Source organism: Anastrepha ludens, chromosome 5 (assembly GCF_028408465.1).
Source record: "Anastrepha ludens isolate Willacy chromosome 5, idAnaLude1.1, whole genome shotgun sequence".
NCBI classification, from domain to species: domain Eukaryota; kingdom Metazoa; phylum Arthropoda; class Insecta; order Diptera; family Tephritidae; genus Anastrepha; species Anastrepha ludens.
In genome coordinates, this window is record NC_071501.1 from 125,310,708 (window position 1) to 125,329,947 (window position 19,240).

At 45.7% G+C, this 19,240-nt stretch overlaps 1 protein-coding gene across 9 annotated transcripts in view; it reads right to left on the minus strand.

Annotated features, from left to right (window-relative positions):
- Positions 1-1,225: 1,225 nt before the first annotated feature.
- The window catches only part of LOC128865166 (protein split ends), a 125,641-nt gene continuing 107,626 nt past the window's right edge, over positions 1,226-19,240 (minus strand). For 8 of the 9 annotated variants that reach the window (XM_054105232.1, XM_054105231.1, XM_054105238.1 and 5 more), the window contains 7 exons: positions 11,538-19,227; positions 5,172-11,477; positions 4,978-5,090; positions 4,279-4,513; positions 3,806-4,195; positions 3,405-3,742; positions 1,226-3,331 (listed from right to left, as the gene is read on the minus strand). In XM_054105232.1, the coding sequence (XP_053961207.1) occupies positions 3,044-3,331; positions 3,405-3,742; positions 3,806-4,195; positions 4,279-4,513; positions 4,978-5,090; positions 5,172-11,477; positions 11,538-19,227 (15,360 nt within the window). In that variant the 3' untranslated portion in view covers positions 1,226-3,043. The remainder of the gene's footprint in view (positions 3,332-3,404; positions 3,743-3,805; positions 4,196-4,278; positions 4,514-4,977; positions 5,091-5,171; positions 11,478-11,537; positions 19,228-19,240) is intronic. The other variant, XM_054105233.1, reaches the window with a different exon arrangement.

Here is a 19,240-nt window from a genome sequence, read left to right on the forward strand (position 1 = left end):
CGTACATTGGTATTATAGTAATGAAACTTAATTAGTTTGTAATTTTAAAATAATTTTATATGTATATATTTATAATTGTATATATATATAATGTATGCATGTATGTATGAAAATGGGCGAGTGCGATTCTATATCACCACACTAGTTTGCCCTTTTTATTAACCTTTTATTTTATTTTAATTTAATTTTATACAGTAACTTTAAATTGTTTTCGCTTTTTCTTCTTCAGGTTGCTTTATTCATTTTTATTACATATTATTGTTGTTAATATTTTTTTTGTTTGTTTTTGTTTTATTTTAGTTTTTATTTGGCTAACTCAGCTTTAGGTGCTTTGTAGTTAGTGCATTTATTAATTAATATTTTTTCTAAATCTATAATAAAATCTAGTTTTACGATTAACTGTACATTAATTTAATATAGTTATTTAGATTTATTGTATTTATTAGACGCTACCACTAGCATTCCGTAAATATTTAGTTACATTAGCGCTTAGCTCATAGCTTATTTATATTTTACAACGATACTAATTCCAAAGATACGATTAATAAAAATAGGAAAGGGGAAATTTTATATAGAAGGATTCGGTAAGCATTTTTTGTGTTTTTATTTTTTAGATTTTGTATATTTCAGTTTTTTTTGTTTTGTATCTACGTTTTTTTTTTTTTTTTTGTTTAATTTAGTTTGGTCCAGGTGATAGTTTATCGATTAATTCAAACACAAAATAGGTTAAATAATACAGAAATTGTGTTTCTGAGCACAAAAGCCAGCCAACAACAATACGAAAAGGTAAGCAAAACAGGCGTTGAATCGGTTTCTATATCCCACATCAAACTATGGAAATGTCCGCAACAGCTATGGAAATGTGGCGAACGAATCTGCTTTATACTCAGCTCCACCCCATTAACTGCGGTAATGCACTCTATAAATTCCACTCAAGGCGTAGAAGTTTACTTGTTAATAGAGAAAAAAAAACAATCAAAATTGTGCGCCTTACTAAAGTTGCTAAAAAACGGTTATGGTTAACTAAAATTGTGCATCCTAAGAAAATGTGGTCGTCTATCATAAATGGCAGTGATGAAGCAAAATGAAGCAAGAGCAATTGGAAACGGCTGGAAACTATCAGCGACACTGCTTAATTCAATGAATGGTTTGGAAAAACAAAATCAACACATAATATAACATAGACAAGTAAGTGGGTGAGGAGGAACATAGTTCGCAAAAGCAGTTGTCGGTCTACATAGACTTAGAACGCGCAATTTTTTTTTTTTTTGTTAATTTTGTCATGTATGTTCATGTATGATGAGGTGTGTATGTACATATGCATGTATTTAAAATATAAGCAGCATTCATCAATATTAGTTTTAGTTTTGTCTTATGTTTCATTTGTTTTTGGCATTTGAACTTACAATATAACAAGCATCTAAGGCATTCTTAGAACCTTATAATTGTTAGTAAATTAATCGTAAACTTAAAAACACACATACGCACAAAACAAACGTGTGAACTAAACACTGGATTGGAAATTTCGGTGGAGTTTGCTAAAAATGGCGCAGCTTTAAGCAGAAATTGATAGCAAACAACGGCGAAATGTTCCGTAAAAAAGTAGGTAGCAGGAAATTACAATCCCACTGATTCAACGCCTTCGACTGAGCACTGCGCACGAAACTAGGCACAAAAGGTCGTGAGGTCGAAGTGCAAACCTCCAATAAATCTAAGCACTGTGCATACTGTGCGTGCGTGCGTGATCGATCAGCCGTTTTGCTTCCTTTTGGATTGTTATACGCATGCATAGACTAACTTTGTCCTTATTTAATTGTGTTTTAACTGTAATTTCTGCTTTAGTCTGATGTCATTTTCAAGGAAAGAAATTTCTATGCGCTTTATTTGCTAATTTCTCATGCTAAAAATAAAGCAAATAAGAAGTGATTTTTTCTTTAATTTGAGATCATAAATAAATTACAATTTTCATAGTTAATATCCGTAAAATTAGTTTTATGTTTATTCTTACTAATATTTTTATAACTTTGCTTCGATTTTTCCGTACTGTACTAAGGAAAATGTTATTCATAAAACAAGTGCGGTGTCGAAAACTAGAGACATAAAAAATAATAGAGGTATTCACAAAGCTTATTTATAACAATTTGCTTAACAGCATAAAAATTAAAGTTCTATACAATTTTAACAAGTTCATATAATTAAATTTTTTTTCTTCATTTTTTGTTTTAATTCATTTTCCAAATTAGGAATACCTCTTGGAATATTTGCACGCATTATCGTGTATCGTGTAGTTTTTTATTTGTTTGCTCTTCTCATTTTAATATCGGTTTTGCTAAATTTTCTCTTATTGTGCCTGTTTGGCTGTTTGTCAGCGGGCATGCGCTTTTCTGTATTTGTACACAAATTTATTACGTTTTCAAATACAACACACACGGATACTCCATACCTTTAAAATCTGTACTGATTTTTGTATTTACGATTTGCGTTTTGCGTTTTGTTTTTATCTTAACGATTTTCTTAATCAAAGTTCTAGGTTATGTGTGATCTAAGTTTTTACGCATTTACGCGTTTGTTGTTTATAACAGGCTTGTAGATATCTTGGTTCTGCTCCATATTTTTTACTTTTATTTTTTTTCTCAAACATTTTTTGCCTAGAACTTAACTTCTAGAATTGTTTACCATTAAATGAAATAAATTATACTTGCCCCGCCGTCACATCTGTATGTACACTTGTGTATCTCACGTTCATTCATTTATTGTTGTGTACGAGCGGTGCTGCGAATAATCTTAATTCTTATTTGTTATTTGCTGTAGGTTTCTCCATTATTTCAAGTAGTCATATTCGATACACTGAGGCTTGTCTAGAACATACAAACTTCATACTTCGTCAATCAGGTAATATTTATTGTAACTTTTGGTCAGTGGTAGAATGAGAGTAGTTAGGTAGTGTTTAAAATCTGGTTTCCACAATTGCACATCCGTTTGTTATGCCTTTAGACTCAGAATTTGGCATTTTATTGAATGCGTTGTGCGGCAGTTGGACAGCTTAGACAGTTGCTATTACTATCAGCAAATGGGCGATCTCTGCCACGCGATTTTTCAAATCAGGTGCTGCCCGCTCCAAGTTCTCATTAGCAAAGTCGCATGATGGGAATATATGCACCACATAAGCTGCTTGTTCACTGCCCGGTACCGGTATGTTCACTATGCCTGCAGCCATTTTCTGCTGCAAGTAGGTAATGAAGCCAGTTTGCAAGTTACGAGACTGTTGCAGTACGTCGGCGTGATCACGCCCGCATGGTAGTGCCAGCAGCATGCAATGTTCGTTTTCAAACTGTAAGCAAGAAGGTTGAGAGATTGCCATCTGTCACACTGAAAATGGATATTTGAAGCGCGATATAACTCACCTGCATCTTTTTAGTCACCCCCTCCAGTTGTGTTTGCTCCAGTCGCATACGTTGAGCTATACGCAGTGGTGGTGTGCTGCCGTCTCGGTTGCATGGTAGGGATGCGCGCGCAACATGTGGGTTTCCGAATACGAAATGCATCTGGACTGCCGCTTGATCGGTCTTGAGCGCCAGCAGGCCCTGCCACATGACTGGATAGCGTTGCAGTAGAGTGAGAAGGGAGTCGGCCGGGGGTGGTTGTGTCACTTGTAGATTGGCATGAGGTGGCGTCGCTACTTGCATGTTTCTAGTTTGAGTGGCGGATTGCGCACCAACTGGTATATTATCCGCATTAGCGCCTTAACAAATCAAAAATGATTTTATTATTTAATACAACTTTGTTTATGCGAGAAATGTCTTACCTGTCATTGCTATTCGTTCCTTTTCACGCTGCAGCTGCTGTTGCTCTCGCTCGCGCTGTTCGCGCTCGTGTTCCAGCAGTTGTACAGGATGCAGGTGCGCAACAGCTGCTGCTGGCGGCTGCACATTCACACTGCTAGTGGTAACGTTTGGTGCTGCTGACGACAGCTGTACCGTTGGCGCACCTATGAATGGACTGGCTGCACCTGCGCCTGGTGGTGGCACTGTGGCCGGTGGTGGGGGAGCCACCACACTGTGCGCTGACACCGAACGATGCGCTGGCGGAGGTTCGATGGGTATTTGGCGACCAGCCTCGTAAAATGCGCGCTCCGAGTAATGGGGATGTGGTATGCGGGTGTTGTGTACATACACCTGAGCTATTTGAGGCGAATCTGTGGGGGAAAGTTTTTGTTACATTGGTATTTATATCTATATATGCATGTATGTATATTTATGTTGTTCAGTATTAACGTACCTGTAGCACGGTCTTGTGGACTCTGAAGGCCATGCGGCACAGCAATCGTGCGTGGGACACTGCCTGGCCTGCGTAGCTCCAATGGCGGACTGCCACCGAGTACTTTCTCGTCAAATTCTCCACGCAAAGAAGCGTTGATTGTTTCCTGTTGATTGCGCAAAATATGCTGGTAGATGATAAACGAGTCACGTGCTGGTACACCTCGAATTCCACCAACAGGAAAACTGGCCTCGCTCTGTCATAGAAATAATGTCAATTAATTTAATTTATTTATAACATTAAAAAAATCAAATCAAGTAACTAAGATCACAAAAAACTAACAAAAAAAAAAGAAAAAATCCCGGGCCCTTTACCGGTGTTATGGGCGAGGCTTGTTGATGAGCGGGTGGTGGACTTTTTGTTGTGCGCGAGCCCGAACCATTACTGCAATAGCTGCCGATCTCATGCTGCGTCCACAAATTGGGTATGGTAAAAATTAGTATTTACAAAACAGAGAAATTTGTATACTTAAACGATTTAGAGAATTAAAGATTTAGGACTTTCACTTCACATTTATTATTTAAATTTAGCCAATAACACTGATCAAAGTGTCGGATGTACTTTCTCTGAGTAGATGCGCCCTACCCAATATTTTATTGCCTCTTTATCCACTAAAACTATTTTGAAGATTAAGTGAAAGATGGAGAAGCTTTGACTTACCATATTTGGCTCAAAAGGTGGCATCGGCAGGCCCGTCGGCAGAAGAAGCGGCGTTACTCGCGTTTGGCCCTGAGGACTCAGGGTTGGAATGCTGGTGCGAATGCTGCCCACACCTATTAAAAACAGAAAAATATAATAAAATATATTCGGATACGGAGGGCCGTTTTTAGTGTCTGCGCCGAAATACAACGTACCTGGAACGCTGGCACTATTGAGCGGATGTTGTTGCTGCTGCGCCGATGGCTGCTTGAGCGCCGAAGGTGGAGGGCTCGCCACACTGCCGGGCAGTATTTGTACGCCCTGCGATTGCAGCGTGTGCATGGCAGCGATTGCCGATTTTGTGCCGCTAGCGACCGACATCACTCCGCCTTGTAAGGGCGGCGACGGCGTCATCTGCTGATGGGCTTGCTGCGCTTGTAGCAGAGTCGATGGCTTGGTCTGCAGCAACATGGTTGGGTGCTGCAAGCCAATAATGCCACCTGGTTGCATTACTAGCGGCGATGTTTGCGCTTGCTGCTGTTGCGCTTGTGGTGGCTGCTGTTGTTGTGGTTGTTGTTGCTGTTGCTGAATTTTGTTGTGACTCTGGTGATGGACAGCAGACACGCCGTGCGGCAACTGAGCGTGCGCAGTTTTCTGCTGCTGCTGCGTTACCATCGAGACACTGACCGGTGGTTGAAGCACTGTCTGCTGCTGTTGCTGTTGTTGTTGTTGATGCTGCTGCTGCTGGTGCTGCTTAATCAACTGGTGTTGTTGCTGTGGCGTCAACACTGTTATTTGCGACTGTTGAGTCAATGGCGGTGGTGCATATGTTGCTGCTTGTTGTGGCTTGTTGCTACCCTGATGGTGGTGCTGAGCTGTAGTTGGCACGTCGGCCGATGCTTTGGAGTTGAGGACATGCACAGGCTGATGTGGCGTCTGCTGACCGGTGACGGTCTGCCCTTGCTTAATTACGAGTGTCTGCTGTGCCGGCTGGTGCTGTGACGAATGCTGCTGTTGCTGCATGTGCGGTGAATTTATGTTCGCTGACACTTGCTGAGCATTCGGTGGTGGTATATTCACCAACAATTGTTGTGGAGCTGGGTGTTGCTGCAGTGTTTGCCTTGTTGTTATTACATTGGATGCAATCACGTGATTGGAATTAGTTACTACGATGTGTTTCGCTTGCTGTTGGGTTTGTTGGTGCGCCAGCTGTTGCGCCTGTGACACAAGGTGGTGTGGTGTAGGTGTTTGTTGCTGCAGCGTTTTTTGGCTATTGAGGACGTGAGCCTTTAGCGTGGGCGGGCGCACATTTGACGGCTGAGCGTGCATCACCAATGGACTCTGTTGCACTACAATGGATTGTTTAGTGCTGGCCGTCACCGCAGGTGTTATCGTCGTTTGGGGCTGCACAATTTGTTGCTTTATGATGACTGGCGTTGTTGTAGTCTTAACAACGACACTCACAGCTGATTTGTTCAACAAGGAGATAGGAGTGCTTAGTGTCTTGGGCGAAGCCTCCACCTGTAACGGCTTCATGGCCGCGGATGTAGGTGCCGTATTCGAGGCCTGTGTCGCTTGCACGATCATTTGTGGCATTTGCGAATTGATTGTATTGGTTACGCCTCTGCTTATCAACGGTGCCGCGCCACGAATTTCATGCGACTGCACTGCGGTTTCTGCGGTTGCCGCAGCTATGGCCGCCTGCATCATTTTCTTCGCATCCAAAGGCGTTTTGTTGATGGTGGCTAAAGAGGTTGCAGCCGTGGCAACTACAGTCGCCGTGGCAGGTGGAATGTTACTTTCTTTGCACTCCTTAATATTGTCACTGATTATTCCTGTGACTGGGTCGATAAGTGCTTTACTCGCTGCATCCGCGATTCCACCACCCTTTTTAAGAGTGGTTGTGGGTAAGGGTTGACGGGCAGGTACTTCACCAATCGATAATGACAACGCAGATGGATTGTTGCTTTCCTCGCGACCGTTTTTAGTTTTAGGACTGCTATTGCTGGCAGCAAGTGACTCTATTTCGGCCGCAGCGAGCGCCTTCTTTTTCGGGTGTTGTGGCAAAGCGTGATGGGTTTGCATTGTTATTGGCTGTGGTTCCGTCTGCATTGAAGGTTGAGCTGGAGTTTGCGTTGACCCGCCTAAAGTGGGTAACTGTTGCTGTTGCGATGTCGGCATTGTTGTCAACACTTTCGATCCTATGAATGTTGGCTTAGTTGTTGCAGATGTTACTTGCAAAGGCTTCGAAACAGCAGCGTTCGAAGTGCTCGAAGAAATATTTTGTACGCTTACAGCTAATACTTCTTCTTCATGTGTTGCTGCAGTAGATGTTAATGAACGCTGCTCTTGTTCCGTCGGCATAGCGACTGTTCTCTTATGTTGTTCATCTGTATCGCTTGAAGAGAGATCAAGTGAGGCATTGGCGTGTTCAATGCTGCCTTTGCGATCTTTAGACCGCCGTGGGCGTCCTACGGCCGGCGATGAAGGTGTGTGCGTGGGTGTATCCCCACCACTGCCCTTTTTCGAATTTATGGTATTTGCATTACGTCCTGAACGTCTAGGAGGGGTCTGCGGACCTTTCGGGTACAATGCAGCGGCAATAGCGGCTGCAGCTGAAGGCGCAGTATTACGCACAACGTCTTCAATGATATCGTCAATTGTACAGCGGTCTTTTTCTTGCAATCGACGCGATTTTCTGGTGTTTGCCCCTGCGAGAGTACCGCCCGGGCTGGCAAGTAGGTCTAATGTGTTCATTTGGGCCGCTGCTGTTGCATGAGATGGCAGCAAATGTTCTAATTTATTCGATGTTGCTGCTGCAGAAGACGAAGTCACTGCCGCGATGACAGGAGCTGCCTGAATAATGTCCATGATAGGCATGTCCGGTAGCTGCGCTGCTTGCGCGGCAGTCGATGTTCTAGATGCAGTTTTAGATTTAGGGGCCTCGGTTTTGTTACCATCACTTGGCTCAAGCTGAACACCTGACGCGACGTTAGCGGGTTCTTGTTGCTGACGCGTCGGTGTCGAAGGGGCTATTGAGGTAGGTGTTTCCTCTGGGGAAGGAACATTTGGCTTTTCACTAGCTTTTACAATAGGTGCTGCTTGACCAGGTTTAATGGTTAAAATCAAACGAGGCCGCACATCACTGCCACTTGAACCACCCGAGCTGTGAATACTGTCTTGTGTTGTTTTTGATTCCTCTCCAGAGTCATCGTGAAACTCGTACACATCTGAGCCACCAACAGCTGGACCACTTCTTGCGGTCGCAGCTTGATTCCGAGCTTTTTTCTCGATACCTGTGTCAACAGTTTCCGCAGCCAGCGACATTTGAGGCTGGTGTTGTGCAACTTGTTGCTGTTGTTGTTGTGCCAAAAGATTACGCGGCGGACGACCTTTACGTCCCCGTATCACTGGCGTTACCGTTGCAGGTTTCCGTAAACGTGTTTGAACGCCACTGGGCTCCTGAGGAGGAGCCGCCAACTGAGGCGTCAATACGGATGTTACAAGCCCCGCAGTTTGCTTCTTTCCACCACGCGGCTGACGACCGCGCCTGGCAGTTGCGCCACGTGTACTTGCACTGGGCCGCCCGAAACCAAGATTTCCAGTCATCGTAGTTGCAGCACCAGATCCTTCCAACATAACAGTTGTCTGCTTAGTTTCGGTTTCGTCTTCGGTTTCGTGCTCGGTGCTACTTGTGGCACTTGACTCGGGCGCACTATATGTCGTCTGTTTACTGGAAGCATTCTCAGTTGAATTACCATAGTTTGGTGCCATTGTAGACGATGAAGATTTGGCTATATCCGCAATATTTGATGCTGTTGTTGTTGCATTTGTACCACGCTGCGAACTCGCACTGTCTTTCTCGTTTGGGTTCGCTATTGTCTGGTTTATTGTTGGTATGGAAGTAGATTTGTCGGTTCTGGCCTCCACCTCCGGGAGTTGTGAAACTGAGATGCTGTGTGCGCTCTTATGATCCGACGCATCAGCTTTCTTTATGACCGAATCCAATGGTTTCACTGCGCCTACAGACACTGCGGATTCTTCAACGTTGAGTGCAGGCGTTGCAGAATCCCTATTCTGCTGAACCGATGATTTGATTGTCGCTTTATCCACAGGTGTGTTGGTTTCAATGCTGCAGATCACCGACACGCTTTCCGCCAATTTTTGTGTTGGCTTTTCATGACCCACAGCTGTTGGTGGTTTTTGCGATTGTTTATTTAGTTCAAATGTTTGGATAGGTTTCGGTGTTGACGGTTTCGGATCAGTAGCAGTGGTCGCTTCTTGCGCACAAAGCTGTGATATTGGCGCATTTGAGGAAGCTGAACTCTGCTTGGTTGCTTCAGAAGAAGGTGAAATCGACTGTTGTGGGTTGTTGCCATTTTGAGGCTTCTGCAGTTGCTTTTGCTCCTTCGGGTTCGTGGATGGCATTTGAGGAATGAACTGGATGCCAGCGGCTGTGATTCTATTCGATAGTTGCTGCTGCATGGATGTTGGTGTTGCCGCATGCCCCCCGGTCGTTTGCTCCTGTTTTTGTGGTGTTTGTGCGGTGCATTGTATGACGTTTTGTGAGAGGCCACTCACAGAGGCTACGCTAGTAATTGGAGGCTGTTGCGACCGTAATATCACCAAATTCTGTTGGCCAGACGTCACTGTCGTATTTGCTAGGCTTGTAACTGGGCGATTCGATGATATTTGTTGCTGCTGTGATTGGAGGGGCTGTTGAGGTTGGGATTGGACTAATGGCTCCACTTGTGGAGTATTTTGTAGTGTTGGCAGCACGCGTTGTCTCTGTTGCTGTTGTTGTGGGGGAAGCGCTGACACTGTAGAGGCATTACTACAAATTATGGCAATCTGCTTATTTTGTTGCTGCTGTTGGTGTTGCAACTTTTGCATTTGGATTAATTGCTGCTGCTGTTGATGTTGTTGTTGCTGCTGTTGCTGTTGTAAAATTTGCTGTTGCATTTGCTGATGATGCTGTTGGCGTTGTTGTTGCTGCTGTTGCTGTATTTGCTGCCTCTGTTGTTGCAACAAGTTTTGCTGCTGCACGTATTGCGGTTGCTGTTGTTGATATGTCGGCATTTTTTGCATTGACTGAATTATCTGAGGGGAATGGCGTTGTTGGTGTGCATGTTGTGATTGTGATGCCAATTGCAAAGCTTGGGGATGATTATGGTGATGTTGCTGTTGCTGCTGATGTTGTTGTGCAGCTGTTACTTGCTGGTGGCTACTTATATAGGAACCTTTCGCAGAGGCTTGAGCAGATGGTAGCGGTGGCGACATCGTTGACTGTTGGGCCTGCTGTGGCTGGACACTCACTACTTTGCTGATGATTGTCGGATGCGCTGGCATCGGTGGCATTTTCTGCACAGTCAATGGAAGCATTCCAACTGTGGTGCCTAAGTTTTGGTCTATATGTGACTTAGCCGCCTGTTGCACTGATTGATTGCGGGCGCTGGAAAGATTTATATTCGTAGTCGATGGCAAAGGGTTGGGATTTTTCAGACTGCCTCCCGTACTTCCACTATCTGTATTATGCAGTTGTTGTGGTGAATGCAATTTATTATCACCTCCAACCGGTGTTGTTGACTGTTGCACAGTACCACCAGCACTTGTAGGCAATGGCGAGCTTGCATTTGGCGAGCTCATCTGGCCCTGCTGCTGTTGCTGCTGCTGTGAAAGCAATGGCGATGGCCGTTGAACACCAACATGCAGCAGCAACTGGTGTTGTTGTTGTTGATGTTGTGTTATTTGCGTCGATGATGGTGCTGCCATTGCTATGGAAGTAGGGCTTAGTTGTCGTGTTGGGGTGCTGCCACGGCTGGACGGGGTGTGTTTTTGCGGACTGTGTGAAGATGGCGCACGCACATTGAGTGTGTAAGCAGTGATTGGATGTCCTGGCATTTGTGGTGATTGTTGTTTCTGTTGGCCTTTAGGCGAGAGCAGAACTTGTTGATCACCAGAAGCGCTGCTACCACTTCTGGGCGATATCAATAATTGCGGTATAGCAAAATGAGCGGGCGGCTCTGGAATGCTAATGGTGGGAGGCGTTGCAAGTGAATTCGACAATGCAGTTACAACAAATGTTCTTGTGTCTTGCTGAGAAGATGCCGGTGGAGATAGCAAAGAGGTAATCTTAACGGTTGTGGGCGATTGTACAGTGGTGGTGATGCTTGCTGTTGTGGTTGAGATAGAGGGTGAAGCCGTTTTGCTAGTGGCAAATGTGGTTATCGCGGACGCCATTGGTCTATCTGGTGCTGAGTCGGAGATTGTTGTTGAGGGTGCCTCCAAACTGACCATAGATGGCAGCACTGATTTCACAGGTTGCACTGCTGGCTGTACCAAGTTGCTTATTGTCGGCGGCTCCAATTTAGATGACTGGGACAAAATGTTCACTTTCGCCGGCAACTCGGCAGCTTGTGAACTATTAGTGTTGTATGTATTGGCATCCAGTTTGGTAATGACTGAAGGTGGCTTATTATGCTCTACTTGATCTTCAGCCAGTGTTTCGGATGCACTTTTCTCTGTTGATTGAGATATAAATAGGTTATCGGTTGTAGGATTAGGTTGCACAAGAAACTTACTTTCTTTGTCGCCTAACTCATCGGATACATCACCAGATGTTGCAGACTCGTCAATTTTTAGACTGATTCCACTGCTATCAGCTTCATCAGCATTCTCCTCCGTGTCTGTATCGATTTGTAGCCCGCGCTCAGATTGTGGTGTGTCAACTTTGACATCCATCTCTTCGGCACTCAGACTTTGCACGGCTTTGCTGACTTCTTCGGCATCTTCTTCTGGATGCAAAGGCTCGTTCGGCGTCTCAATAGCTTTTGCTGCAATAGCGGCTTCCTCGTCTGGTTCAGTTGACTCGACGTTAGTATTATCGACAACGGCCAAGTCATCTTCGAGTGCATCATCTTGGAAAGAGTAGTCAATATTAGAGGAGCTGCCAAAACTTTCGCCCAATAGGGCAGACACAGCACTTTCTGTCTCTTCTTGTGAAATTGTTACTCGCGATTTTGTGTCTTCCGTTTTCTCCATGTGTTTGGCGGTATGATCTGGTGGTGATTCTACTGGAATTTTTGGTTCATCAGCATTCGCATCCAAAATGGAGGTATTGAACTCCACCGAAATGGATTTTACCGCCGACTCACTGATCTGCTCATCCAATTTACCATCGAAACCAGGTATGAAAATGTCAGATTTCTTTTTCGTGGACGTTGGTGTGCCTGTAGTAGAGGAGGTAGAGCTTGATTCCATAGATGCTGTCGCCGATATGGTTAAGGCGATACCAACTGTTGTTGGTGTGGATGCAGCGGTCACCGCTACGGGGGTAAACGAGCTCACTGGAGAGGTAGCTGTGTCATAGGCGCTAGTATGGGGTTTTTCGTTCGCAAACGGTACCGTGCTTGTAGTCGGGGTCTTTGGTATTGGACTTATCAATTTCTTTTCACGTATTGGCGACAAAGATAGCAAGTCAGCAGTGTTGGGTATAGCTGCTGGTAGCATTGTTTGTACACCCAAGTCAATATCGTCGTCTGTCAGACATGGCAAACTTGGCGAAGGTTTACAGAGGGGAGAGTGTGTTGTAGACGTGGAGTTTCCTTCAGCCTGCTCGCTACACATTTCGTTCTCCATCTTTTGCTGTTGCTTGGCGTTGGCTGCCAATACATCAATCGAAAGTTTTGTGGTTGACGGTGGAGACATGGCGGTATGCTGGGATGACGCTAGTGACGGCTGAGTCTGCTGTTGTTGTTGGTGTTGCAGTGAAGCTGTCGAGGTACCAGTCTCACGACGCTGGTGATGATGTCTCTCTTCCTTCGACCTTTTCTTCTTTTTCTTTTTCTCTTTACTTTTGATGTGCAATGGCGTTAAAGCAGATGCATTTAGAATGCCTACCTCCGTCTGCGTATTGGAGGAAACATTTACTTCAGCAGCATCTGTTTTATCTGTACGCGGCACATTCGAGTCGAGAGAATTTTCATCACCATCAGAAAAGCGGAACACATCGGTCATATCGCTACGGTAGGTCGTAGCAGTGGAGGGTGTGGCGTCTTCAGTGGTTTTATTGTCGGAATCTTCCATCAGTTGGGCCTCCAGTGCGCGTCCTGCCTCGTCAAGATCGACGCTATTTTCATCATCAATATGATCTTTCTGTTGTTGCAATGCAGAGAGTGCATGTTGTTCACGCGACTTCTCACGCTCTTTACGCCGCCTTTCACGTTTCTCCTTTCGGTGGCGTTCGCGGTCTATGTGGCCACCACCATCACCGATGGTAGTAGGCACCTTCTGCTTATTCTCTTCATTCTCTTCAACAGTGTGTGATTTTGGTGTCAAAGGATCCTGTTTGTACGGATTAAGGGCTGCCGAGACTATCGGTCCAGTTATGCTACTAGACGAAGTCAAAAGCCCACCATATTTAACATCCAGCGAAAATGTTGAGGCCAATTCTTTCGACTCAGCATCTGTAAATTGAGACTCCTCATCGGATATTGGCCCGAATATATCTTCCATTTTTTCCCCACTGCGCTTAGCCGTCATAGTCTGGTAGTTGGCAGTCTGCGCTGCAGATGTTGGAGTTGTAACTGCAAGGGGAGTTGCTGATGTTGCCGAGGAAACCGCCACCGATACCACCAAAGTCGATGTAGCTGCAGTCGTTCTTACTGCATTGGAAGCTGTATTCAACATTCGCATGGTATCGAGGCTCTTCGATTTTTTCGACTTCTTCAAGCGGTGTCGCTCTTCTTTGGACATTTTATCTGAATCAATGCTCCCACCTCCATCGCTCATATTACGCATTTTCTCGCGCTTTTTCTCCTTGCGCTCCTTGTGGCGTTTCTTTTCACCAATAGATAATTCATTTGCGCCATTGTTTGCGTGTGGTGTGGTGGATATCGAAGAGCACTCACGTTTCAGTTCGTCAAATGGATCGTATGTTGGCGACAGTGCCGTCTTTACTTTGTTCTCCGGTGTACTCATGAAGTTCATCAGTTGAAAAGAGCCTGGAGTAAGTGTAACCAAAACATTTTTCGCTTCCACTATGCTATGCGGTGTTGAGACATTCGATAGCGGTAACACATTCTTCTGACGTTTCTTACTTTTCTTGTGTTTCTTTCGGGACTCGGGCGAACAATGCTGCTGGGCTTTCAGTGACGATTTAGAAGTTGAATGTTCCAAAGTAAATTCATAGTCTGGATGCTCAATCATTGAATTGCCCGAAAAATGTTTATATTCCAGTTTGACTGGTGGTAATATTGACTCGTCTTCTATTTTTATGCAAGGCTGTTTTGGCTTGACGTCCTCATCCGTCTCCGCTTGGGGTTCTGGTTGCTGAATTTCTGATTTCATCTGAAGTTTGGGTTTGCTATCCCGCTCCTCATCGTCAGTTAATTCTTGCTTGATTTTTATATCCCCCGCAGGTTGCGACTGTGATTCGGAATCGGATGCGATTCGCGTTGAATGTGAATTTCGTTTGGCGGAAAGACGCTTACTTGGCGACGATGTCATAGATTTGCGGGCATCGGCGTGTACTTCGTCTTCAGTGCTCTCATCACCATCGCACAGACGAAGTAGTTTATGATGTAGTTTGCTACGACGTGCTTCTGCCTCAGCTGTTGTGGTCGAGTCAGAATCAGAGAACATACGCTGTGGATGTGAAGACGCTTGAGAACTGCGACGACGTGCACCCATATTTGTAGCATCGCCTTCGTCTGAAGAGGATGTAAGATTTGTCTGATTACGCGACTTATAGGAACTGCTGCCGCCGCTGCGTTGATTGCGTTCATCGAAATCAGAATCTGAATCACCTTCATAGCTAGTTGAGCGTTTTTTCTCCTCGCGCTTGGCGCGTGATTGTTTGAGTTGTGTAAATTTCGCCTTGATCTTTTTCTCCTCTTCGTGCTTCTGCATGTTTTTACACGAGCGCGCCTTCACTTTATCGTACATCGATATATAGGGACCTTCGTCGGGTATGTCGAAAATTGAGTGCTTTTTCCCATTATTTGTTGGATCGTCTGAGTCGTCCGAGTCTCCCGAACTCATTATCACTCTTCGTGAAGGGGTCGCTTTCGCGTTATTACCCTGCCGATGTTGTGATTGTTGTGGCGGGGCCAAAACAAGTCCTTCATCCGAACAACGCGAAGACTTTCGTTCGGAACTCATTCGATCTTCCTGCTTTGATTTCAGAATCGACAAAGTCGACTCGCTGCTGTGCGAACCCGCGCCTGATGCCCGTCGACTTGGGTTATGAGTTGGTTCTTCGTCCGTCAAGTTGTTACTAGTTGCCGACACTAGAGACTCTGTAGTTAAATGTCGTTTTCTTTCGCGATGTTCCCGTTTACTTTTATGGCGATTATGATGATTTACGCCACTGACATTATGATCGCGCTGCTTGTATTGACTGCCGCCACCTACTGATCTCTGCTGAGTTGTAAGCTGAGGCATCGTGTCTTCGTCACCACTGGAATTAAGCGAATGCTTGCTTTGGTAATGAGTTGGGGCGGAGCTCTCATCCTCCTGATCCGAAATATTTTCATGATGGATTACTTTTTCTGTTACCGCCACCGCCACCGTAGTGGCTGTGATGGCACACGCTGAAGTGTTATTATCCTCACCTTCTCTGTTCGAGTCTTTGGTATTGCCTTGATGAGGTGCCATTTGTTGATGTTTGTGATGTTTGCTGCTTCTGTGCTTATTCGAATGTTCTTTGGACTTGGGTTTTTCTTCGGAGCATGCAGCTGCATCCGTAGCCATGTTCGCATTAGCAGTGCTGGTCTGATTAGACGACCGTTGATGATGATGTTTTCCGCTCGACTGTTTCGTCGACAGATCGTGGGAATGTGAAGTTTCCTTTGAAGGTTGTCTTTCATTTAATTGGTTTTGGGTATCGATGCGTAAACGTTTGGCTGGGTCCTCACATATTGCTGTTGGGCCACTTAAATTGCCGTGGTTACTATCTTGTGAACTTAAACGACGTTTCGGTAAGCGTATGGGAGAGTTACGAGACGACTTTCTTCCGTGATGTTTGTTGGAAACCTCAACGGTCATGGGACTTTTTCTATCATCTAAAGCATTCTCTTTGTTATTTAGGCGATCAGCATCAGTAACGCGGAGAAAGTACTCACTTGTAGATTGGTTATTATTCAGTGTATGGATTTGGTCGACATCGTTTTTGCTGGTAGCTTCTGATTTTTTCCGCGAGTGTTCTCGATGCAATTCTCGATCTTGACGCTCTCTATCGACGTGCTCTGATTCCGCTCGTTCTCTATCTCGTTCACGACGTTCGCGTTCTTCTTTCATTTTACTTTCACGTTGCAGTTGCTCTTCTCGCTCCTGTTCTTTTCGTTCTCGTTCTTCTTTCTCCTTGTGCTCCTTCGCGAGCTTTTGCTCACGTTCTCTGCGGTCATGTTCTTTCTCCGCCCGTTCTCGTTCACGCTCACGCTCTCGTTCTTCAAGTTCTCTTCGTTGACGCTCCTCGCGCTCTTTATGTTCACGTTCTTCACACTCCTTACGCGCACGTGATTCGCTTTCCTCTTTTTGTTTTCGCTGTTCTTTTTCACGCTTCTCACGTTCTTGGCGATCTTTCTCTCGCTCTCGTTCTCGGTCTCGTTCACGTTCACGTTCTTTGTACGGTTTCTCTTTCTCTCGATCCTTATCAGGTTCTCGCTCTTTCCGCTCTTTCTCTACTTTTTCACCATCTTTTTCTTCGCCTTCACTTGAATCATCCTCTACTCGCGGCGTCGACGCAACTGAGAGTTGAGAATTTGTTGAGTTTTTTCGCCTTTCAGACGCACGCTCTCCTCTCGAAGACCGCTTCTCATTCTCACTGCGGTGATTATGCTTGTGAGAGCTGCGTTCGCTCTTCTTCGAAATGGACGGCGAACTTGATTGTTGTTTTGAATGTTTAGAAATATCCTCATCCACTTTAGCACTTACACCTAAGGAGGAGCTTCGGCTTAAAGAATGAGATGGTGCATCACCAGCTGGCGCATTCATAGACCTCACTGTGCCAATATTTGTACTACCTGGAACGGAGACTGATTTGGTCAGCACACGACCGTCACCTGTGCTCGCAACCACACGCTCATCCTCAGTACTACCTCCAGATGGCGTCCATGGTGAATTAATGTTTTTGGTAATCGAATTTGCCTTCACTCTCGAGCTATTTAACATTAAGTCGTTTGTTTCTGATGTGGTCACATGCGCTGCTTTTGGTTGCGGCAGATCTGATGGAGCAGGTCCAGCGGGAGGAGCCGGTTGTGCTGTAGGCGGGGGCGCGGCCGTGCTCGGCAATGGCGGATGGCTGGGAAATGGGTATTGCAGACCCTTCATAGCGGCTGCCGAGCTAGTAGCCAATGCAACACTCGATATGCTGGTGGAACTTGTTGTCGTTACACCGGTGCTAGTGCCACTTGCCGCAGTCGTCGTTACAACTTTGGTCACACAAGTGAGTAATGGGGCTGTCAAACTACCACTCACTGAAGGCGACGGCGAAGGACTGTTATACGGTGATATTGAAGCCTGTGGCGAATTCATCGGTGAAAGACTGCTTAATCGCTGCAGCAGCCCACCAGACGATTTGTTTATCGTAGCATTAGCCGGGTTTGTAGTGGTACATCCAACCACAGGCGTCTTTGTGGCTGCCAAATTGGGAAGACCGGGTGAGGTACAAACTCCGGTTATGTGCTTTGCCATTTGTGTGGCATCCGAAGATGGCTCATACCACTGGTTCTTCTTCAGTCGCTGTAGGTCATCGTCGAATATAGATTTCTTTGCTAACACTGACTTCAGAATCTCGGAAGGTTTAATCTCTTTGACATTGATGTCAGTGAACTTATAGCGTGAAGTAGATGCTGCTACACTGCTACCTGCCAGATGTGTTCCACTATGATGTTCGGTGCTACGAAACGTATGCCGAAAAAGAGAATGGCCGTGGCTGCCAAAATCATGACGCTTAACTGCACTCGCACTAACATTTGGACCACTAGCCCCTCCAGCTCCCCCGCCAGACCACCGTTCATACATTTCATCAAGCGTGCGTATGCGCTCTTCCAATGAAGGACTGCCACTTGACTGCACTGGTACATCCGAATCACTAGAATTGGAACTGAGCGAACGTGGCCTCAACGGACTAATCATTGTCGCACCAGTTGTACCAGTTACAGGCTGATTATAGTGCGTGTGCGGTGGATAACTGTGGCCGTGGCTATGTTGGTGATGATGCTGATGCGGACGCCAGTGCGACGAGTATCGAGTAGGTGGACTATGCAAGGGGAACCCTGGTACAGTGGAGGAACCTGAAGACGATGTTGTCGTCGCTGTCGTCGCCACAGAACTATGACTAGAATAAATATTACTGCTCAAATTGGTGTTTGGCAACATGTGTGTGCCGACGCCGCTGTTACATGCTGCCATTGACGAAGAGGACAGCATTCCGATATTGCTGTGATGGTAGCCTGGTATGTTGCCTCCACTGTGACTTGTGGCGTTCGAAATTGTCGGGCCTGCCATACTATTACGATACTGATGAAAAAACTGAATGCCGAATTTCGGGAGAGGTAATATCAATGGCTCATGCCGACGTTCACGTGGTGCCCGCCGTGGATCGCTGGGCAACACTTCAGGACGCTCGTCGCAAAGTGGTGTGCCCGGACGCGAGCCGTCTGCGCTCTCACCGCCACTGGCTTCATGCGAATGATGGGAATGTAATGGATGGCCACGACCTCGTGAAATATGCTGCTGATAATCATCACTTCCTGCGCCACTACCACCACCAGCACTATTAGATAAACTATTATATGGCGCAGTGGAGCCAGATGAGGAAAGCGTACTGCCACTGCCACTATTGCTTGCAGCCGTAATCCGCCGTCGTTTGCAAGCAATCGCATTCGAAAGCCCGCTGGTTCCGGATGGGTTAGAATGTGATGGTGGATGGTGGTGGTCACTTCCAGAGCCAGTACTACTCACGCTTCCGTGCCGATTGGAAACGGACCCTACACCAACAGCGCCCGGTGTCGCCGTTATATCAGTGGACGGTCGGCGAACTGGTTGCTGCTGGTACGACAGCTGCATTGAATGGGAGTGCGCGTGATACTGAGATTGGTGGTACTTGAGACTGGGGTGATTATTGGAATCTGAGAGGCGGCGCGGTTCACTCTTCCGTTGCCCGGCTGTTGCCGAGACATCATATACGGTAGCATCACAGTTGGAATTTATGTTACTTCTATGTTGATCACTAGCATTGTTTCCTGTCTCCGACATATGCGACTGAGACTGCAAATAATAA